This window comes from Falco naumanni, chromosome 8, assembly GCF_017639655.2.
Source record: "Falco naumanni isolate bFalNau1 chromosome 8, bFalNau1.pat, whole genome shotgun sequence".
Lineage (NCBI taxonomy): Eukaryota > Metazoa > Chordata > Aves > Falconiformes > Falconidae > Falco > Falco naumanni.
In genome coordinates, this window is record NC_054061.1 from 34,842,287 (window position 1) to 34,866,257 (window position 23,971).

Genomic DNA, 23,971 nt, shown 5'->3' on the forward strand with positions numbered 1-23,971 from the left:
TTTCTTGTATCAACTCATATCTTGCAATCTGACAAGTAGCAATTGATTGCTTACCCTAAAAAGGCTAGAAGCGTTTTGGCACAACATGGTCAGGACCCAAAATTCATTCAAAGATTCGAAAGTGGCATTTAGCCAGTTCTGAGTTTCCTTCCAGCATCCAAAAAGAGGCCTGTTTTCCAGGGATTTCCCTCAACTTCTGGACTTCAGCTGGAGTTGTGACAGTGTAGTTTGAGAGCTGCCATAAACAGCACTAGTGTAGCAGAGAGCTGGAATGGTTCTCTTCTTTACACCCCTTGTCTTGAACAACACTTTTGAAGGTGAGCGTGTGAGGTGTGAGCAAATCCTGTTCTTCCCTCATTGACTTTTGACATCCTTTTCCTTTTAGTAGCTTAGGAGCAGGTTGTTTGGGATCTGAGCTGTTTTGGGCTCGGTTTGGGCACCTTCCAGTCTGTGCATTTTGTACCTTTCAGCATCTTTTCTCACCTTTCTTTTTTATTGAGAGGCAGGTAGACTTCCAGCTCTAACATCATATAATGATTTCCTTGTACTTCAGGAGGAAAATGCTTTTACAGTGTTTCCTTTTTCTTTTTACTAGTATCAACAAGGAACAAAAATACAGACACATCTTCAGCTTATGAAAGCGGAACAGGTTTGTTCTTAAATTTAGATGTCAGTGGTATCCAGTGGGCATTCTTTTATACCTTTTGTTTGCAGGCTGAGTATATCCACATTGCAAAGTGACTGCTTAAGTGGTGATGACTTCAGATTTGCGGTGAGCCAGAGCCCATTGCTAGGTCCTGTAGGGAGATGTGGGGTAGCTCCTTTTTCTTGTGGAGTCCACCTTTGTGGCTGGCCAAGGAAATCAGTCTCACCAGATCACCCGTAGACAACGCTGTAAGTTCTTTGCTGTAGCTCTCAAAAGGAGTATGCAAAAGTCACACCTGACTTGGGCTTTGAGTACATTTAAAGCATTTTGTACTCCATTTCTGCTTGTTCTGCCATTCATCACCTGCTTAACGATGAGCATGCAGATAATGATTGTATCTTTGAGGGGGAGGTGGAAACTGCATGATGTCTTTCGTCCAAACTCATTTTGATGGCTGCTTCCCTACCTCACTGAGACAGCCCTCAGGCTCAGCATCTTGAGTATTTTAGGGACATTATTTTGAAGCTCCAACATCAGCAGGCTACGGTCCTTATGTTCTTTGATTTTATTCAGGGCCACTGACTGCAAACAACATCAGTGGAGTATTTTGCATCCCAAAGTTGTGTTAGGGAAATCCTGCTTCAAAGACTGATGGTTTTCTGTCTTCCTGAAAACCTGAGAATTATGAAAATGAACAGATTCACACGAGGATGTTAGGCTTGAGTTGGGAATACAAGGTGAAAATCACCTGTCTCGTTGGGCTAGGACTGCCTCCGTGCAGATCTCATTGTCCCTGATGCCAGCAAGAAGAGCTAGTCACAGTGCTTTGGTACTGGTCTGCCCGTTGTGTCACTGGTGAATATGTTTCTCATTTCTGATCAGACTTTGTAATTGTTTTCCTATTGTCTTAGACTGAAGCTGCAAGGAGTAATTTAATAATTGCTCTGATATAATTCATGATGTAGGCATTAAGGAGTTTGTTTCTATTGTTCTGGCTAGTCACGCTTGGCTGTCATGCACTAGGTATGCTGTGTGCTCTTCAAATGGGTCTTCTGAAGACCTCACTGGGTACGTGTTTGGGATCAGGTCCATATTGAAGATGTAATGCTCACAAAATGTTGTGTCTCTGTTTAGTAATGTGACTCTTTGTCATGTAATTCTGTGTAGAAAGAAGAGGCTAAATGGTATTTTCAGGTCTGTGTTTTTCTGAACAGGGGCATATATGATTTAAGATTAAATTATTATATGCTTTGTGATCACAGACACTATGAGATTGATTGGGAGTAGAGATGGTAGCACCAGAGTTTGATTTCTATTAGAGTATTTCAGCAAGAGTGATGGTAAGGCAGTTTGGATGTCTTGGTATTTTGTGCAACTTTAACTTTTTACAATTTTATTGTTTTGATAATGTTCAGGGGGGTATCTTAAAATTCCAAGTATCATGTGCTTTTGAAGACTGGATATAGAAGACAGTATTGCTTCTAATACTAATACTCAATTAGTCAGTGGTTGATGTAGTGACATTAATGTTGAAAAGGAATCTGAAAATACTGAAATTCCTTTACTGAAAGGACTTTTACAGATATACTAATAGGTTGACAAATACTGAGTTTTCTTAAATTTTGCATCTTGCAAAGAACTTAGCAAATTCAAAGCAGCAGTACTGTCATGGTTTCTTCTAAAATTAAAGGTCACCTTCAGTTTCCAGAAAAGCAGGTGCAGCCGATTAGAACAAGAGTTCTTGCACATCTGAGTGGAGACTTGGGCCTTGATCTTTTCTGATATTTAGCTCTTGGTGTTTACAGATAAAGAAACTTTGCAGGCAGTTGTTACTTGAAAAAGAAAAGAGAAAGAAAATCTCTGGAGGGAAGATGGTAAAGATACGTTGACACCACTAGCAGCGGCTTGTTGTATTGTAAAGTTGTGAAAGATAAGCTTCTATGTAACAAGGCTGTGCTTTTTCAGTAAAAACAGTTTCTTTTATCTTTAATATTTATATTAAAAAACAGAACCTAACAGTAATGACATGTTAAAGTTGAAAATTAAATTAGAAGAGCTTGGTAGTTCACATTTTGGTGAGCTGTATTAGGCTGAATGTATCCTTAGCTCTACGTTACGTCAAAGCAAGAGTTTATGTTCCTTGTAAGAACCCCAAGATGCAAAACATACAGTTAAGTTTTTCACAGACAAATTTCATGTTGCTACATGACAACCTTTATAAAGAGAAATAGCAACGTGAAACAAAGGTTAAGCTCACTTCTGCTTGTTTTAGCCCTGCTGAAAGAATTTGAATAATATAAACAGATGGAAATAATAGCCATGCTTTTTGTTTAATATTCCTATAGTAATGGCAGTCTCTGAATCTAATACCCTGGTTGTGCATGTTGGTTATTGTGCACTTCAGAAACTGTTCTTGAGGTTCACATGCTAAGTCTCTCTGTTTTCTTTCAATTCAATAATTTATGTAATTCCAAAATACTTCTTTTATTCTTTTGAAGTGTATTGTAATTCTGACAATTATACCTCTAAGTGACTCAGTCATTAATCATAATTTGTATCCTATGTAGCATAATAGTGAACAAAGTCATGCATGCTTCCACTGTAACCCCATCAAATGCAAAAGGCTCAGTTGTATTATTGACTATTTATTACAATGGCTTTTGGGAGAAAACATATTTTTAAAATACTATTGACTATCACTACAGTAGCTTATGGAATAATGGTTTATTTTAGAAGATTTCGATTCTTTCATTGCTGTCATTTTGAAGTTCTTATCAGGCAAGTTTGCAGGATAGGACAATAAAGTCATAAATGGTTACAGTTTCTGACAGTGAATTTGATATAGTGCATTCATATTTACTGCTAATAAGGAATAGGGAAAAAAAGAAATAAACTTTACTTAAAACATGAACAAATTCTTTTTTTTCTTAGAAATATGGATGTTGATTCCCTGATGTACCAGTTCCCTTACCTTCAATTGTAATGTTATATTAGTATTAAGTTTTGTATCAGATTTCCCAGCTGTTAGGAAATGTTGTGAAAAACGTATATCAGTGTGGGTGAGGTATTGGGAAGAAATGGCTTTTGCTGTTACATTCCCTTAGCAGCAGGTGGGTGTAATTTACACCCCAAACAGACAGAAAGGTAGAATTGTAGCAGCCTAGCTTAAGGAAGAACTGCCTTTCCTTTGGAGAAACTTTTGTATCCTGATGGAAGGTTTTGATCAAAGACCATAGTCCTTTCCTCCAAAATAAAATAAAATAAAATACCATTTATCTGACAAGTGCTGCAGTTTCATTGTGTTTCACTTTGCTTTCAGCAAATTTACCAGTAAGATATGTATAAAGTTCATTGGAAATACATCTACTATGACTTCTGTCAGTTGTACATATCCTGCTGTTCCTGGGTTTGGCGAGTGGGAGTGTGTATTTCAAGTGGCAGAAGATGCAGGCAGAGGCTGTAAGGACAAGGAGGGAAAGGAAGGCTTTGCTTCCACTAGAAGAGACCAGAGGAGCTGAGGTCATTCAGCATTAAGTTAGTTGGTTGAAAATTGACACGGCTGTGTTCTAAAAGTGCGCTACGGAACTGGAGGAGAAGAGACAACGGGCATGAAGCTGGCAGGGGGTTCAGGAGGAGCTTTCTAGGAAGAGCCCTAAGGGATTTATGGAGGAATTTCATAAATGTACACTTGAGATGGTCTGCTGTCATTTACAGCAGGGGTGGGAAGTCACTCCCAGTGCTGTATTCTGGGCTCAACCTCTTACTCCACCCCTAAGAAGTCTGGCAGCTATTTTCTTTTCTCTATCAGAGGGACAGTTTGAGGTTTGAGGGCATAGCCCACACTCTTATCTTGCTTCATGTCTTGAGTCACTCACGCTTGGTGTAAGAAAAACTGTGAGATGCTCAGCCCCGCCACAGGAGGACTGGAAAGTGCATGAAAATACAAATTCCTCTTCTGGCCTCTTTCTTTTCTTTTCACACCCTTCTTCCACAGTAGCAGACACAGGGGGCAAGGAAGGGTGTGTTGGCTTCAGGCTACCAGAGTAAGCTTCAGGTGCCAGTCTTACAGGTGCAGACCAGTCTATCCTGAGAGGCTACGTGGGACTGCTAACTATCCTTCACTAGCCAAAATGTCTATGCAAATCTAGGTTAGATGCCCCCCAGCTATGCTGCAACTGCAGTATTGGCATTCCCACAGTCAAAAATAATAGTAACAGCAATAAAGTGGTCAGGAAGTATTACCTAAATGTTCATGTGATAAATCCTGAAACTACTTGTGTATATTTAGATGCATCCTGTTTGCCCAGAGTAGGCTGATCATAGTGCATAATGTTGTAATCACATGCAGATTATTTGAAGTTGTTTTTTAATTTACAGAGTTAATGTAGTGTGAAATCATTAAGTCTGACCTCCAAACCAAGTCACTTCTCTTTGGTTTGGGGCGTTTCCCCATGCTCCCCCATACCTTCTCTTTCCCACTCCTAGTTGTTGGATAGTTAAGATTTTGGAGGTTAGTTCATTTTTTGAGTGACCCAGCTGCACTGTGTTAATGTATTCAAAATGCCAAATTTTTCTTTTAACTTTTTGTATTTTTTTTTTAAGAAATAAGGATAATGAAACATTACAGATTTGCAAGAAAAACAATTTGACGGTGTTTATACCAAATACGTTACCAGGATTTCCTTGTACTCTTTCAGAAAATAATTTTAATACCTCTCAATTAAATCTCATATTTAAGCAGCAGGGTGTTTTGGCAGAAGCCCGCTACAATGTACTAATGAACTCTTCTAATACACTAAATTATTTTCAATGAATGACAGTACATTTAGCTTTTTAATGACAGTACATTTAACTTCTGAACAACTTTGATCAAGTCCAATTTTGTCAGACTGCCTGCTGTGTTAAACTCTTTATTCCCAAACCCTGCTCAGTTATTCAGAAAAATTGTTAATCAGAAACATTAAATTATTTTCTATCTTAGAAGCACAAAGTGTGCTGGAAAGTACGTAGCCAATTCGTCGCTTTTCTTTTACCTGCCCTCAGTACTGAGTCTGGATGAGTCTTCATATTTGACAACATTTCATGTAAAAATGACTGGAGAGCTTTGGGTTTTTAATTGGAAGATCTCTGTTTTGCAATGTGTTATCATTCTAAAGAACACCTACGTTTTTCGCCAATTATATAAGCTGTCACAGTCACAAAACTTGAGCTAAAACTTCGTTCGTTTTTTCAGTTCCTGGTTGGATTCTATACATGTGTTGTGTAAAGTCAAAACATGAGACAAATTATTCCTGCTTCCTTTTGTACTGTGAAGCCACATCATTTGTTGAGGCTGATGGAACTAATTTAAAGTATTCCTTTTCTCTTTTGGATCAGAGTACAACAGAGAAAATGAAGACTCCAACAGAGCTTTTCTTTTCAAAGGGAATATGCATTTCTGTTCTCTCCGGCTACCTGGTCTCCCATAGGAATTTGATATGTAATGCCCAAGATGTGCCACAGATACTTTGTTTCTTTGCAACACATTTTATTTCTACACCTTTTACTTAATACACAGTTGTCCAAACTGTATGCACTTACATATGCTGTACAGCCTCGGGTTTTGCCTAGGAACCAGTTATCATCAATTTCGGGTTAGGAAGTGCTGAGAACCAAGAGCCCCGCTTATGAGGTCTTTGTGAAGCTATGACAACAATAACTAAGGAAAAGGTTATTATTATTTTAAACTACAGATTTTTCTTCTAATCTGTCTTCCAAGAGCTATCTTCAGATATCTCTTTTAAATACTTTTAACCACTCCTACAGTATATAGTTCCGTCTGAAATCTCTGTTGGTCATGAGCAGAGTTCTTCAAATTATCATAACATCTGTTTGATGTAGTATATGATATTTACCTTCTATCATGTGCCTTCTCTCTATCAGGTGTTTAGATATGCATGAAAAATATGGGGAAAAAATTATGTTTAGCTGACTGCTGTTCTCAGTAAGGAATACATAAAACTGAAGTAAGACAAACAGTCTTCGCACAAAATCAGCAAGAATCCCCATTTCTTTGCAAAAAACCCCCTGATGTTTATTTATCTAATGCTTTAAATTTTCTAAAACATTTCAAACTTCATTGCTGATTATATCATGTATTGTATGTGATTATCTCTATCAGGAAAAGATATATTCTCATTTAACAATGATTTTAATACTGTTTGAAGATAGGGATGATAAGCATCTTACTACGACAGACTGTCTTCTTTCATTGTTTCTAAATTTTGTAGAGAAATAGGTTTACAACTGATTAAAGTGTGATGACATGACAAAACCCCCCAGATAACATTCAGTAGAGGATAGGCTCTTTAGTCTTAACTGTGGTTTTTTGTTTGGCATTGATACAAACTCTCCCAGTAGCTTTAGCTCTGAGCTTCCTACTGTATATTCACTGTGGTGGAAACCACACCTTTCGAAAGCACAATATGTATGTGGAAATCACATTAGAAAGCCACACCACATCAACAGTTGGCTTCAGTGAGCCTTCCTGTCTCTCCGAGTAAAATTTCTGCTTTTAGCTCATCCCAACTGTTGACTGACATTACAGGAGAAAACTGAAGCTTTTGCAATAAACTCACCTCTACAAAATCCTCCAAAAAAGTGCCACCAATTTCTTGCATTTCTTTGGATTTACATCCTCTAAAAATAATTAAATGTAGTGCCATTAAAACAAGAACAATTGAGTAGTCAAAAAGACAGCCGTGGGGTGATAAATTTAGCTTAAGCAGGAATAATTTCATTTTTATCAATTGGAAAATCTGAAAGGTATGTAAGGCCAGCCAGCTCCTGCATCGTGAAAGCTGCCTCTGTATGAGACTATAATTGCACGGAATAAAGACAGAAGTTTTATAAACGCCATGCAAGTGTTCGGATCTGGACCGAGTCTTGCCTTAGGCTTTGAACAGCATCACTGTGAAAAAACGTGCTGAGCTTTAACCTCTTACCATGTGTACAGCCAGCTCCTGGTGGCTGCCCCAGCACGTGCCGTTGTGTCTGCAGATGGCCTTCCTGCCTTCTCTGGACTTGCTCTCTCTAGGTATACTAACCTATTGCTCAGGACCCCCCAGAGATCCCTTTCTAGGGGTAGGGAAGACCATATGGTAAGACATACGGTCCCTGTGAGGCCTCCTTATGTCCTGGTTGTGCAAGTTGCTGGAGCGTGAGACTGAAGTCCAAGTGTCATAGATATCTCTGTGTCACAGCAACACCATCCTGTCAAGTGTTGCTCTGCATATGAGAGGAGACATGGAAAACAAACCAAACCCCAAACTCCCTCCTATCATCTACCTTAAAAAAAGGAAACCATTTAAAAATTTTATGTTCTTTGAAGAAACAAATATTGGAGGTCTTTCGTTTTAAAGCTTCAAGGTGGAGTTTTCATGAGTGAAAGGAGAGAGGGATTTAGTTTCCCTGAAAGTCCTTGGGAGATGGGACCCCTCGACTGTAGGAAGCCCCGATGCTGATACCTCCCACTGAATTTGTGTGAAGACAGCAACTTAATTCAGAAAAGTAAAAAGTACAGCTATGCTGGAGTATAAACTCTGTCAAAAGGGGAACTCAGAAAAGATACCAAAGACATACGGCATACAGCATGCACAGAGCTCCTCTTACTCCTGCCATTCACACTTCAGCATTCATATATTTTAAACTGTTATGTTTTAAACAGTCCTGAAGACCTTGTTCCTGCTTGGTTCTCTTCTGTGTTTCCCCTGGCTGGCTCCGCAGGGCTGCCCTGTGTCTGGCTGGTTCTCCACTACCTGTCCCACCAGCCACACATAGGAAGGAGTGAGAGGCAGCATCAGCACCCAGCAGTACAGGGAATATTCTTGCCCTGCATTTATTTAACCCATCGCGCATACCAGGCTATAATTTGACCCCTAAATAGAGTGAGTGAAATGGTTGGTTTGTTTTAAATGAGCAGCTAGGAGTCATGGGGAACCATACCTATCGATTCAGCATGTTAAATCTTAGGCATTATACAGACACAAATTATGGATGAGTTAACTTCAATAGTGGTTAAAATAATGAATGGATTTTTTTATGATCCAGAGTTGTAGTCCACTGCTTCAGCTCTATGGAGCTGTTACGTTGTTGGGTTTTTTTTAAGATCGGGTTTTCCTTCTCAATATGTCCCTAAAGAAAAGTAGTTCTGAAAGTGCTGAGTTTATTCAAGGTTGCCAGCATTTCAGCTTGACAGTTTCAGTGGGGCATATAAATCTCTAAACAGCAAAGGAGTAAATGGAAATCTTGGGTTAGTTTAGTTCTTGGATTGGCACAATTTCCTTTTTCTAAAATTCTGTAGATGAAAAGAAATTTTAAAACACTTTAAAAATACCTGCTGTTTTGGTTATGCTGCTATTCCTTGTTTAAATCGAATGCATAGGAGCCTGGTTTGCCATCTCTGACAGTGCACTATGCTTCTTGGAAAGAATCCCATGCAGAAAGACTGTTACTCATAAAATTTATATTCTCTAAGCTCTGGACATTATTTGTAAGGTTTTTTTATTGTTAGCCTAATTCTAAATAGTTTTGCTACAGTGCTTTATTGCCTAAGCTGCAAGTGAAAATTATAAGCACACACATATTTTTATTTTTATTTTTATTTTTACATTTTGTGTGCTAATACACTGCTTTAAACCTTAATTCAGTGTAAGAATGTTCTTTCAGCATTTGCAATAGAAGTTTGACTTTAAAAAATCTACAAATGTAATAAAAAGATAAACCATAAATGAAGGTGTTCTTAATGTTTCCTGTGCTGTGGGAGATGGGAGGTAACACTTAATATATCATAAATCATCTGTCTAAGCTGTTGGTTTATTTTCTTTACATAGGTGAAGATGTCAAACCGTTTACTCCTGAGCAAACCAAGGAAATTGTGATGTCTCTACAGCAACCTGCAGTATTCTGTAACATGGTTGACGACTGGCCAGCCCTGCACTGGAATGCAAAGTACCTTTCTGCAGCGTTGGATGGAAGGATAGTCCAGTTTAGGCTAGGGCTGAAGACAGTGGATTTAGGTGAGACTGAGGTGGACAGGCATTACATGTCACAACTCTCTTTTTTAGGTTCTTCAATCATCTGCCTCTCTGTTGTCACTGTTTACTCTCTAATGTATTGCTTTTAGCCGCAGGCTTTGTTTTTAGAACATGGGATTTTGGGCAATAGTGGAACTCTCTTTTCTCTTTCTTGCATGTTTATTCTCAGTAGGAAGCCTGGTGGGTAACACGTGTAAGAATCAAGTGTCTCAGTTCTCTTTCCTTGCTTTGTAGCATGTGTGTTTGGTCCTGGTCTTATACATGATTCAGTTGTTCACATGAGCTGAGCTTCCATATCCACAAACCTGAGTGCATTAAAGCATTAGCCAATTAACCAGTCTATCTTGGAGTATTTTTGTCTGTAAAATGGTGATAATTCTCACTTTCCTCCAGAGGTTTTGCAAGGCTGTGGTGGTTGTCAGTAATTTAAGGTCTTGTGATGAAAGATGCTGTAGTATAAAGCATTAAGAAAATCACTCAACACCAGTAAAATAATTTCAATCTAACCCTCCAAATTCACTCAGACATCTAGGAACACACCACGGGATAAAGACAATTTTTGCATTCAATTTTAAATACTACAACTTCATTTTTGTCTGTACCACACAATATAAGTCATAGTCAATCCATGGACAGAGAGTGTTTCATACCAGGGAGGGAAGACACAGGAAATGTGCTCCAGGGTGGCGATCTGCTAGCCATTTTAAGAGGTTCTGCATTGCTTTATTCATGCCCTGTACATCCTTCACCCTCCTAACCACATACCAAAATACATCTTGCTGCGCACTTTCTCCCTTTTGCCTAAAGTATCTTATCTCCCTTCAGTCTCTTTTTTTCACTAGGCCAGACAAACCCAGTTCTTATAAAGTGTTCAATATAAGTCATGGTTTTTTACACCCCACGTAGCTATTCTTTCTGTACTCTTCCAACCTTCTTAGGTTGGACTACCTCTTTCTTGGAATGTAGGGTCCGCACAAAGACTCCAGATGAGGGTCTGCTAGTTCCTATGTAAGTGGTAGCATTACATCACATGATCTAACTTAACAACACTGTCAAATTTGCTTTCTTCACAGCGTCATGACCAAATTATTTCATGTTCAATTAGTGCAAGAGCAGTGATGAAAGCGAAAGAAGTGTTAGAGGGAAAACGCTTGGCATTTTAGGATTCAGAGCATGTTACCAGCATGGATTAATGATTCCTGTGCCATTTCTGGGAAAACAGATGTTACATACTCACTTTCTACAGATGGGATAACTGAGGTGTAGAATTAATATGTTGATACACGTCTTCACAGCCATAGTTCAGTGAGGTATCAGCCAGTTCTTGCACTACATGTAAAAGGCATCCCATTGCCAATAGGGAAGACATTGTATGTGACATTTCCTTGATAACTTGTTAATACATCTCAGTTTAATACACAAGGGTTACCAGGTAAAATGATAGTTTTGATGCTACTCTCCATTAATTAGTAGGTGCTTTTTGAGAGCCAAATGGGTATGCCAACTGGGAAGGTTTCTGATGAGACTGATGGAGTGTTATGTAGGAAAGTGATGGACTGATGCTACCAACCAAGTAGACAAGAGTCATCACATAACTATAGTCACTAGGAATATAGAGTGGATTTAAACTGAAATTTGTATCTTAAAGTTACACCTATCTGTATCTTGTTTTTTCCTAAAGGCATCAACCCCTAGGCAGCAATCATTTTGTCTCCAGGATCCTCCATTATATGTGAATATGAGCTAGAAATGTCTTCAGGAAGATGGGTCGAACCTTCAGGGGTTGTATTATAACTGAATAAGACCTATGATGCTATAAAAGATTTGCATTATAAGGATATATTAGTGAAGCCATTAGCCAAGCCATCTCAGAGTCTGAAATAATGTAATACATTTCATGTACCACTGTCATTTGGAAGATGGTTGATCTCACTCTTGTATGCTTAACATTGTTTTTCCACAAGGGCCTCTCTTTGTTATCACTGTTCGTGGTAACTTTCCAAGTTGAAACAGAGGCAGTGATGTGGTTAGAGAAAGCAACAGGAGAATACAAGTAAAAATGCATTGATCTCTCTAAATATTCCTCCCATGTTTACAATAGATTAATTGCCTTAAGACTAGATGGGACCACTCCTGCCACTGAGCTGGAAACATGTACAAGAAAGAAACTTTCTGCTTGTAGGTATATTTTAGTGTCACTCTGAAATGGCTGTTTCAGAGTTTCTGAGATTATTTAAGCCATGACGTTTGTCTGGAAGATTCAAAACTATTTGAGACCTCTTACTATGACGACTTTTTTATCTTTCTTTAGTGCCACATCTGCAGCCTGGATGGGGATTCCCAAACTGAAGGTTCTGTAATATAAAGAAGTGAGAACTGTAAATAGGGCAACTTGGTGGGAGTTGCTTGGATGTTGTATTTGCTTTTCTTGTTAAAGAGCTTCCTGAGGCATATGGATGTGGAAGGCACACACACTTGAAACAGAAAACATAGCAGCTAGCAGTATTATTTGTGTGAATTATTTTTACCTACCTAAGTTTGTGTGTGTGATAGTATTCTGTCTGATTACACAAGTTAAACAGTATGTGGCTGTAAGAGGGGAAAAAATACAATCGGGGGATTAAGCATTGACAGAGATAAGATACCTCCAGAGAGAGTACCAGCATTCATTACAAGAACAATGAAGGTGCTATTAATCAGGAAATCCCTACCCATCTAGTTCCAGCCATGCTAGAAGATTTATTTTTCTGAGGTGGGATAAAGGGTGGGCAGCAACTACAGAAGTTGTGTTTCTGGCAGAGAAAATGCAGCATTATAGCACATCTATCTGATGGCCACCTGGAGCACACCAGCAATTACAAAGGGAGAAGAAAGCTTACACAAAACTGACTTCCATATGCAGATGTTTCTTAACTTTGACCATTTTCTCTGGTTGTGTAGTAAAATGAATAAACAATGAGTTTACTGTCAAGAAGCTGGAGAGAACAAGAGGTTGTCATGCTGATCAGTTACGAGTCACAAGATCTCTGGAGGAAATTCCTCTTAGAGATGCTGGGTAGAGCTGATGCTGTCAGATATGCAGTTGGATAGAAAAGGGCTGCAACCTGGACATGTGCCCAAGAGGTTTTGCCACTAAGGGCAGCAAAAGAATTGAAGCCTCTGAGGTTTGATATAGAGAGGGACTGCAAAGGTGGCTATAGACTTAGCAGCTGAACAGGAGGCTGAAAATACAATATAAATACCAAACACTGAATAAATGTCACATAAAGCTGAGCTTTGGAGTTGGATGTGGATGGCTGGTTCTGTGGTTTGTGAGCGTGCCTGTGCTTTGTTATAGTATTAAGTGGCTATTCCTTTCTTGGATTACTCATTTAAATAATTTTAATTCCCCAGCAGCTCTAAATGAACATTTGGTTTTCTTTTAAATTTAAAGAAGTGGATGAGACATTTCACTTGCATTCTTACTGGAGCTTTAAGGTATTTTCTAAGGCTATTATCTTTTTTTCCTACACTTCCCTTAGTGTACATTGCAAACACTGTCCTTCTGAGTAGAACAGAATTTGGCATCTGTCGGGACCAGGCCTTAACTGAGGAGGGAAGCTGTTTCCTCCAAAAAGCACTTCTTTCCTCTCTCCCTCCTGCTGGCTTCAGGCTGTGGCATTAGGTGGGGGAGAGGAGGTCTGTCATGCCTTCAGATACCATGTCACCAGACAGCACTGGTAACTTACTTTAGACTTGCATGGTTTAATCTACAATTTATCAATTATAAAACCCTGTCGGCTTTTAGTCATGAAGTATTAGCAAACTGGTTAATAATGTTCTTGCTTTTAGCTGCCCAGTGCTAACATTTTCACCCTAGTTGCAGTCTATAAATCTAAGCAATCTGTCTAGATTGCCAAAACACATTTTTTATTATTTTTTTTTCCATAAGCACCCACACTTTGGTACCGAACAAGTTCTAAATTAAACCAAGAACCCTGCTCTGAGGAGACGGTATCCTAGAAGGTAGTCTTGTCATTCATAGTTGGTTTTTTTTAAAGGAAGCTCGGAGTGAAATACACTGTGAGGTAGAAAGAGCATGTTTCTTGCCTTTAAAACACTTGCTCCCAAGTTATCTTGGAAAATGGGCAGTGTCCTAAGCACTCTTTGTTCTCATCAAAATAATGCACATATTGAGCCGCCTGTGTCTTTTATCTAATTTTTCCATCAGACCATCAGTAAAATGATGTGCATTGTGTTAATGACTGGGTATCAGGAGAGGGCATTGGAGTGCAACACAGACAGGAATCAGGTATAGGGGTTTTGGTTATCGCAGGTGATGTATATGTTTTGTATCCAGTTCTTAGGTAGGGAGCCCTTCTACTGCACAGACCCAGGTTGTGGATTGCTGAATAGTGGGGCTTATCTGACATTTTTAGTTAATGAATTTGATCACGAGGGGAAGGAAAACCACTACCTAGGCTTCTACAATGGAAAATGGCAAAATGATAGTGATAAAGGTTTGTAAAAGCTCTGCTCCCGCCCAAAGGGAGTAAGAACAAATGTGTGAGACTCTATGGGAATTGCTGTGATAACAGAACAGGAGTGGTAAAGGACGAAGAGCTGCTGCTACACACCAGCGAAAGGATCCCATTTCTGAGCAGCTCCGTGCAAGTTACACAAGGTTAAATTGCAGCTCTGTCATTGTCAGTCATGCAGGCTGCAGTCGTTTTTCCCCAGTAGTAGTTATAGTAATATCTTTTTTTTTTTGACATTGGACAAGTCTCTTTGAAGTTGGCACAATTAGTGTCTGTGGGAAATGAAGATCTCTGATAAACCACAATTAAAGTATGCTGTGATGAGGGTTATCTTGCAGGCCTTCCAGGTGACCTGACCTTGAGCTGAAAGGCTGTTATCAGTCAGCCTGACCAAAGCACGACGGGAGCAAAACACCGCTGGTAAATACCTTTTATGCCTGCCAAGGAACATCGCAATATGCTTTTGTCGGTCTCAAATGAAAAATAAGGACACACAGCATTTCAGATGGATCATTGGCATGCAGGTGGCTCCATAATTCCCTTTCTACGCATTACCGTGCCGATTTGGTTATTGCTTTAGGGCAGGGGAAAGGTGAACGTGTCCATCTTCATAAATCCACAGAGGCAAAGCAAAGGGTACACAAACACTTGTGTGCATATTTGCAGTTCACACTTAAGAAGGGAGATGAGGCAAAGGACAGGCTCTCAGTTTAGAGAACTCAGGCTTATTATTGAGTTACTGTGCTGAAGGATGCCTTGCACGTGAAGGACAGTAACTGTTGGTGTGCTTTTACTTCAGAAAGTTGAAGGTAACAGCCATTTACTTAAACCTTAATGAAAAAACAATTGTCTCAAATTTTGATCATGAGTTAGGTGATGAGAACCATTTAATTGACTAGAGTGAAGCCACCTAGTCCCACTTTGTATCTTGTGTTGCATTTAACCAGAGCTGAGAAGGAAACTACTGGTTCTGTGTTCAGTGCTCACATAATATTTGGCTTTTCTTTTGTTTCTCTAGTTCCTCAATTTGAAACCAGGTGTAACTACGTGAAGGCGACACTTGAAGAGTTTTTGGCTTGGAGTTGTGGGCAGCCTTCTTCTCTCTCTGGACCATTCAGTTGTTACGAGTACTCCAAATACTGGGCTTATGCTGACTACAAATACATCGCCAGGATATTTGAACACAAGCCAGAATTTTTCCAGGTAAAGCATTAATATTATTTCTTCCTAATTTAACCATTGCAGATTATCTAGTGTAACTTCTGAAACCTCTGCTGCTACCTTCTGTCTGCTCCTTTGGCCATTTATTTTAAAATTTTGAAATAAAAACTATTGGTTCTCAGGCTAACGGGCAACTAGTACCAAATGACAGCCATCTAAAATTCTGGGTCTCCTTGTATGCTTAGAAACAACACCACAAGTGACAGAAACAACTACCAGATTGGCAGCACTCCCTTTCCCATTTAGCCCAGCATCGCTCTGTGACTGGGCAGGCTTGGGGAGCACCAAGTAAGTCATGCATGTGACCTCTGCAGCTGAACACCTTCCCTGCACCTCTGCTGGAACTGTGCACATGAGGTGGGAATGGAGTGTGGAGGTGACAGGCAGCTGGCAGGCCTGGCGTGCTGCAAACCTGAGACCCTGCTGCTGCCCCAGATCCACATTGTACCCAAGTGGTACCTAAATTAAGAGTTCCACTCAACAGAGAGGATTTGCTGGCATGTCACTTGTCACGACAAGGCTGTAACACAGTTTCACTGCGTGTCTTGCCTTGTGGCTCATTTTCTCAAGTAGCACAGTTCCTTCCCTTGATATCTGTAACGGTTTGCGAGGAGGAGTAATTCTGAGTCTGTGGGATTATTACACCTTGATTGTCTGTGAAGGCAGTAAAATACATGAAGTAACGTGTCCACTGAAGTACGTAATCTATGGTTATTTCATACATACATAATCTATGGTTATTTCCAAATGCAGGTATTAGGACACCTACCTTGGATATTTTCTTTTACTTTCTCCACATCTGTCTGCTATTTCAATGTATTGGTTCATCTACATTCCTGATACTTGCAGGTTGTAAGAGGGCAAAATTAAGGATAGCTATGCAAAAGGTGCATTTTTTCAAAAGATATAAAGAATAGTAAATGAAGCCTTACTCATTTCTATACTTTCAAATCTGAAGATGGAATGATAATTCGTTGCAAACGCTTTATCCCTGGGATGACAGAGAGTATGAACTGATAAGCCCCCTCAAATTAATTATTTCCTCAGAAAGCACTTCCCATGCTCATTATATGTATTTTATTCTTTTATACCAGTAATATTAGTATTTTTCAGTGCTCACCCTTCTTACAGACCATCTCCTGTCCTGTTCTGTGGGTTGGAACGTGAGGTTTGGGCAGGGAGACTATCTTAACCTTTCTTTTTTCCCCCTTCCTAAGCACACTGAAACACAGCCAGGTTCACATGAACTTGGGCTGCACAACTGCTATACTGGGCCATGTTTTTTGAACTAAGTTGGGAGCTCCAGAGATGTTACGGGCTTCCCCAGATCTTGGAGTGACTTCTTCTGTCTGTGGTCCTGCCTTGGTCTTCCTCTCTTTCTGCCTTGACAAAGAGCATTTTCCTGTGTTTTATGGCACAAGATAATAGCAGCTCAGAAGACCTGAACAGCCTGCTGTTTCATTCGGTCAGTAAAAACACACTTGAAGGAAACAGCCTTTTTGCTACCTCCTCTCCTCCTTGCCTCCACTCGAGAGTAAAATGGAGGTGTCAGGAGTTCCATTTCTGTGCAGGTGTCATGCCACAACCTCATCACCTGACCTATAACAAGCAGCAGATTGTACTGCAGTTTTAGAATAGACACATGTAATGGTTATGCCATGGATTTTTTTTTTTTTTAAAGCAGAATCTGGGAAGGAAAAAATTGATGGTGTTATGCAAGCAAATATGGTGTATGTCATCTGCCAGTTTCACAGGCATGGGAGTGAAATGCATCCATCAGTTCCAAACTCATATGGCTTTTGAAATACTGCTATACAATTTATACCAGCCAAAAGAGTTCCTTGTAGAAATTCTCTTCCATTCTTGTGTGAATTTGATGATAACCCCTTTTTTTCTTTTTAGATTTTATTTAGATTTACGTAAGGTGATTTGAAGGGGAAAAGAAGGCCAACTGCACTGTAATTTATAGTGATTAATAGGGCCATTTAGAAGTTGTTTGAAATTTAGATTGCACTGTTTATCATTTACAGTTGTGTGGGCTAAGGTAATGATTCCATTAGTCTAATCTATGAGCAGTATCTAGCATCTTAAATTTTTTGTTCAGTTGATATTTCATTACAGAATTTGAGATATAAATCAGAAGCAAGATACATGCGTGAAGTTTAAATAGAAATGAGACCTTTTAAAGTGACATACGGGTACAGATTAACTTCATTATAAGCAGCAAATGAAATAAATATAATTCACAAGTAATGTGCCATCTGTTATGGTTGGAACACCTTTTAGTGCATTTCTTCTTACTGTGGCTTTTTATTGTAGAAAAGGAACCCACTGTGACAAGATTTCGGTAATCCTACCAGTTCCTTTTCAGTTCGTTGGTTAAAAACCATTTTACCCATAATCGCTTCAACTATTTACTACAGCTGCAGCATTTTCAAAAAGTTCTTTTAAATCTAATATTGATTATGTGTGCTTTCTTTGCACTTAAATTGTAACAAAATACAAAAACTATTTAGGTGTGAGATTAAAGTGTAGAGATGGTGTTACGCTTAACTTTATCACTGAAATAGTTGTATTGGATTTTAAATTTTATGGCTGCTGAAATCTATAGGAGCAACTTTTTCTTTTTGATTTTTTGCTGCCTTTGACAAATGTTTATATTAAACTTCTACATTTTTTTCAAATTATATCTTTCAAATCAATAACTCTGAAATTCAAAATCTTTAGCAACACCTAATTTTTGGGAAGGCTATCACTCATTTTGAGGGTTTCCTGATACAGACTCATGGTGAAGTCATCCTTATAATAATGCCTAGCTGTACTTTTCCTCATCCATAGATCTTAAAAAAAGATTGTTGTCCACTTGTCTGCGAGCAGCTAGCTTACATACTTAAATTAGGAGGCTAGACTCCTATTTTCTCTTTATAGACAGTGGAAAGAGAGAGGCTTTTCCAAGGTGTGATTGAGAGTGCTTTGACAAGAGCAGGAGCCAAGCTTAAATTAGTTCCTAAAGTTAGGTGATGTGAATGACCCCAAAGTGCTTTACTGAAGCAGAACAAATACTGTTATTTTCCCTTTCAAGATGGGAAAAACAAAGCTCAGAGATGAAGTGATTTGCCCGAGACGATCAGGAAGCCAGGAATTGCATGTCTGTTTCCTAAAGCTCAGTCTGGGGCTGCAGCCAAAAGGCACCAGAGTCTCTGGCCAGTATACGTCAAGTGCTTTCCAATAAACAAATGATCAGGCCCTGCAGGTGGCAGGGTAAGCTATAGAAACATAGGAAAGCTTTATCCAAGCTATACAGAGCCATCTTGAAAAACCCTCCAACGATCTGAAAAATAGGTGACTGTGACTGTGCCTCGTTCCAGCTCTCATACCCAAGAGATTGCTTGTGGGAGGATTAATGGACTGGAAAGCTCCAGGATCATGTTCATAACACATGCATACCTGTTCTGCCCTTCCTCACCATGTAATCAAGTTGTTTTAAGTTCACTGCCTGTGCAGTTGCAAAGGCAGAAGAAGAATGTGTCAATAAAATAATAAGAAGCTTAAAAAACCCAAGCGTACCACTGGGTCAGAGAGGGCTAAAGTCGGCATCTCCAGAATACATGGAGAAAGCTGAGGCAGGAGCAAAGAGAGAGCAAATATGCCACATGGATTATCAAATTGGTTTGAAAAGGGAATAGGGATTTTTCCTTCCTTCCTTTCATTCTTTTTTTAAATGCCATATATCAGAATTTTTCTAGAAGCAGTGCTGAGCTTGGGTGGATGGGTAAGCATGGAGAAAGGAAAACAAAAGTGAAATGAGGGAAAAGGCGCCATATGTGGTCACGAGCAGTTGGGCAGTCCTTCTGTAGAGCAAACGGGTACCTTGAGTTATGTGAAAGACTGGGGTGAGAACTGGAGACAGATCTGGGAGGCTGTGTAGTCAGACAGAGACAGAAGAAAGCAGAAGAAATGCTATGAGAGAGGAGAATTTTGGAGGAAGGGGCACAGGCCACGCATGCAGGAACCCCATGAAGGAGCAGCAGCAGCAGTGGATAAAGAGCAACTGAGCAGTGGAGGGAGAAGACAAGAGACTCAAAGAACTGAGAGTAAGATGTGGATGAATTCAACAGCTTACATAAATAACCTTCTCCTTGCTGTAGGATATAAGGTGGTCTGACTTTGGTTTCCCTGGAAGAAGTGGAAAAGAGAGCACACTGTGGATTGGTTCTGAAGGAGCAAACACCCCCTGCCATTTGGACTCCTACGGCTGCAACTTAGTGTTGCAAGTACAGGGAAGGTAACAGCTGCATATACATACAACAAATACAGGGGAAAGTTATACTGGGCTATAACATTAGTTTTGGACTCTTGAGTAGTTTTCTTGAAGAGCATCAAAACTGTTCTATAGGAAATGGCAGAACTTCAGGGGGGTTGGAGTTTGACTGGGTCATGGACGTAACACAATTTTATTTTCTTCTGTTTGAGAAAGATGTGGCCCAATAAGAAACATTTTAATCTTCTGAGTACTTATGAATTCAGGAATTTGGAATTAGGAGATAAAGAGTTAAAAATAAAAAGCCCAGAAACAAAATAGAAATAAACTACTTTAGACTTTTACAATATTCTCTGTGCAAGAGCCTCTAATAGCCTGCTAGAATTAATTTAAAGGGGAACATCAGGATGAGGGCAGCCAGCTGTGAGCAAAGTTGAAAGGGACATTTGAGGCTCCAAACTAATTTGGGAGCACGTGGCTTTGTTGCTGTACCTTTCTGCCTGTTTACATGCTTTCTTTTTTTTCTTTATCCCCATTTTTTTTTCTCCTTTCCTTGCATATTGGCCTCAGGGTTTTTTTATTATCTATTATTGCTAGAATAATGCTAGAGTAGCAAAACAAGTTGCATGCATTTTTTAGGTTTGAAAGTATACAGTAGAAGGAGAAATTTGCTGGTGGGGGTTTAATGTGATTAATTACTCTGACATTTTATAGAACAGTAAAATCGTGGTGGTCTTGTGATTAAGGTGGAGGATTGAAAGTCAGGCATGCTGGCTTCTCTCTATGCTGGGCAGTGCCACAAGTTGACTGGCTTTAAGGCCCAACAAGACAAATGAATTTCTCATCACCTTATCTGTAAGAAGGGTAACTGTTTAGCTCTCGGACTGGTTTTCATTCATGTTTGTAAACAGCCTTGAGATCCTTGGGTGAAAATGCAGCAGAGGCTCTGGAGGCTGCCCTCAGCACTGCGCTTTGCTGCAGCCAGTTCTGTAGCGCTCAGATCACATCAGTAAGCATTATGCGTTGAAGTCCAGACAGTTAAGTGTATTTAGGAGCCAGAAATCTCATTGAGAACCATGAGACATACATGCCTAAATATCTTCTAAGGATCCACCTAAATGCTGGGTGTACGAAGTAAGTACAGTAATCTAGCAGACCTGATACCTGCCCTGTCTCTTTGATGTCTACCTTCAGATACTGAACTCGAGCGTTCCAGCATCACATAGCAATTTTGCCTGCCTTCCCAAGACACTTCCTCCCCCTCTGGTAGAACAAAATCCTTATTCATCTCAGGGAAAGAAGAAGCCTAAAGCCTTTGCATGGCCTGAAAAGACAAAGTTGTTTTCCCTCTTCAGAGTAAAACCTATAAATAGATTGCAAACTTCCACAAGCTTGTGAATCCTGGGCTTCTTCAGAGCAGAAAGATTCCCTTCTGAGACTCACAAACAAGACAGGCTTTGTAACAGAATATAAGCTTATGCTAAACTTAAATAGATTTGCCTTTGCAGGAAAGCCAGGGATGACTCCTTAGCCCTTTGTTGCTATCTTGAATTTCCTTCTTGCATCCCTCGGGCTTCTTAATTTTTTGCTTCATGATACTGCTTTGTCATGAGCCTGCAGGATTAACCCATGAGCCTCCTAACCTAGGTATTCTCTGCCCCTTCAGAGGATCTATCTTGGAGGGCAAAATAAAATTGCAATAGGGCCTGAGTTTCAGGAGAACTGTTTTTGTGCTTGCATCCAGCAGTAGTTTTGGTAATTACCAAGAAATGTCATTGGCCTATGGCACTTCCATCTGTGCCAATCTCTGCAGTTCTGGCCATCCTGCTGTTCCTGTCTTTTCTGGTTTTGTGCCATTTGGTTGCTTTTCTCCCATTTTCAGACCTGTGACTTAGAACTGACAACCAGAAGCAGTAGGCAAAAAGCAAGCAGTGAGTACCAAGGAAAGAGACAAAAAAAAAAGATCTCGCTAGAGTCTGAAACAACGAGGACAGCTGCACAGATTGTCCAGCTGTGCTGTAAAGTACTGCCTTTACTTTTCCGTTACTTAGTGCATGGGTCACTGTTGTACTGATTGGCACCTCTTCAATGTAATACATTTTCTCTTTTTGTATTCCTTTCTGGTTATTTCCATCACCTGAAGTACTGCCATATAAAACTCCTATTTCTAAGTGTCATATGCACCTACTAAGATATTTCATTTATAGTACCCATAAAACTGGCACCACCAGTTCTAGCACATTCTGTTTTTATCTCTTTGATCTGGTCTATGTAAGTGAAATAGAGACCTTAGCTCTCAAGGGTGAGGTCCATGTCTCAGCTCTGCTTGGCCCTGCACTGCAGTGTGTTGACCTTTAGGCACATAGAGAGCAACCTAGAACAGGAGTGCTCTCATGAGCAGAACAACCCTGTCCTGTTCCATTTGGGCATTTAGTCACATCAGTAAGTTCCTAAACCCAGTGGCCCACTCAAGGCACATTTTCATAATGTCGTACGGGTAACACAAAAAATACAGGTGTTTCAGGATGTTTAATGTCTATGGATGCCTCTGGTTTTTATTTATGCCATCTTTGGCACAGGAGCATCAAGAGTTTTACTAAAAATGAGGGGTTCGTGACATGGCCAAGTAAGTACTGCAGGTAATGATAGGAAACAGAACATCACATCCGTAGCACTTTACTGTCGCCATCCTAAACATACGATGCCCTCCTTTTAAAACAAGCACGGGTGCAGTAGCTATTCATTCAGTGAACTAAATTATGTTGTCTCTAACAAAACTATTTCCTCTGGTTTATAGAGCAATTTTTAATGCTCCGAGCATCTGTAAATGCTGCATGTTGTTCTGTAAAAGGGAAGAAGGGGAAACCAGATGGGAGAGCTTTTTTTAAAAAAATTATTTTATCTGCCTTTTAAAAATAATTGGTGAGAAGATGTAAATCTTTTCAGTTAAAAAATTAAAAAGTGGAATATTTTAAAAACACTTTTAGGAGACAGCCTGTAAGCACTGCTTGTGTTCTCACTGCATAGGAGATTCACACAGCGAGGCAGATTTATGTTTTATTGAAAACCTTGCTATTGCCTTTAGTTCTTTGCTGTAACTGACATGTACTGAATACATTTTTATCTTCTCTCTATTTTCAGGAAGAGATGGCACCTCTTCCCACCTGGTGACACCAGTTTCCTTTATCCCACCAGGATCCCTTATGAGGAATCCAGCGTATTCAGTAAAGTCAACGTTGCCAACCCTGATCTGAAACGCTTTCCCGAGTTTAGGAACACAACAGCCCACATTGTTACACTCAGTCCGGGACAGGTACCATTCACAAACAAGCTTTACATTGCTTTAAAGATTCTAGTAAATTATTTAACTGGCTAATTAAGGGCTAGGAAATCTTAACAGATTGACTGTGGAACTTCCCTCTCCCAACACTCTGCGCTCAGGCTTGATACATTTCTCTCAGCATGGGAACCTTCTTTGCTCACAGTTATTTTACTAGCCTGTTCTGTACAAAAATGCAAACATTTGGAGAGTTAGTTCAGTTGGCTTCCCAATTCCATCACAGTTCTTGCAGTCACCTCCAATTTGCCGGCTTTAAAACTTCCTGAACAGTACTCCAACCTGTCTACTTTGAAACCAGCATGCTCCAGGAAATGTGTGTGATTAATGAGCATGTAGAGCCAGCAAAGGAACTCATATTTTGATAGTGAATGACCTTCACCAGGGAACATTGGCACAACTTGTTGCTTTAAGTATTGTAATGATGATACTTGCATTTAGAGTGCATACCATCCAGAGGTTTCATGGTGCTTTACAAGGATGTGAGGATATTATTAACCCTGTTTTACTGAGAAAGTTCAGTTTTGAGAGCCTGGCTTACAGTCACGCAGGTAGTCAGCAGTAGTATGAGAGCAGGGCTCAGGACTCTTAATTCCTAGTTTCCTGCCATAAGTAGTATCCTTCTTTATTTAAATAACACGCTCTGTATTTGGAGTCTGAATTACCTTTTTCGTTTGTTCAGCAGCACATGTCCTTGTAACACACCCCTGCATATCTCAAGGTGTCAGGCCTTTCCAAAGGAATTTTGCAGTGTTCATTGTTCTGACCACTTCAGACACTGGAGTTGCCGCTTCTAGAGCCTTTTCACCATTCTCCTACCAGATGTTGTCACCTCTTTTGACCTGCCAGCTCAGCGACTTGCACAAGTGTCCCCTTTCCCTTAGCTCACAAACCCAGCTGCCTCCAACAATTTAA

At 39.8% G+C, this 23,971-nt stretch overlaps 1 protein-coding gene across 3 annotated transcripts in view; it reads left to right on the forward strand.

Moving 5' to 3' along the window:
- The window catches only part of HSPBAP1 (HSPB1 associated protein 1), a 38,133-nt gene that overhangs the window by 3,340 nt on the left and 10,822 nt on the right, over positions 1-23,971 (forward strand). The window contains exons 2-5 of one of the 3 annotated variants that reach the window (XM_040602869.1): positions 9,517-9,702; positions 15,256-15,440; positions 19,607-19,743; positions 22,861-23,032. In XM_040602869.1, coding sequence (XP_040458803.1) covers positions 9,517-9,702; positions 15,256-15,440; positions 19,607-19,743; positions 22,861-23,032 — 680 coding nt within the window. The remainder of the gene's footprint in view (positions 1-9,516; positions 9,703-15,255; positions 15,441-19,606; positions 19,744-22,860; positions 23,033-23,971) is intronic. The other 2 variants (XM_040602870.1, XM_040602872.1) reach the window with 2 other exon arrangements.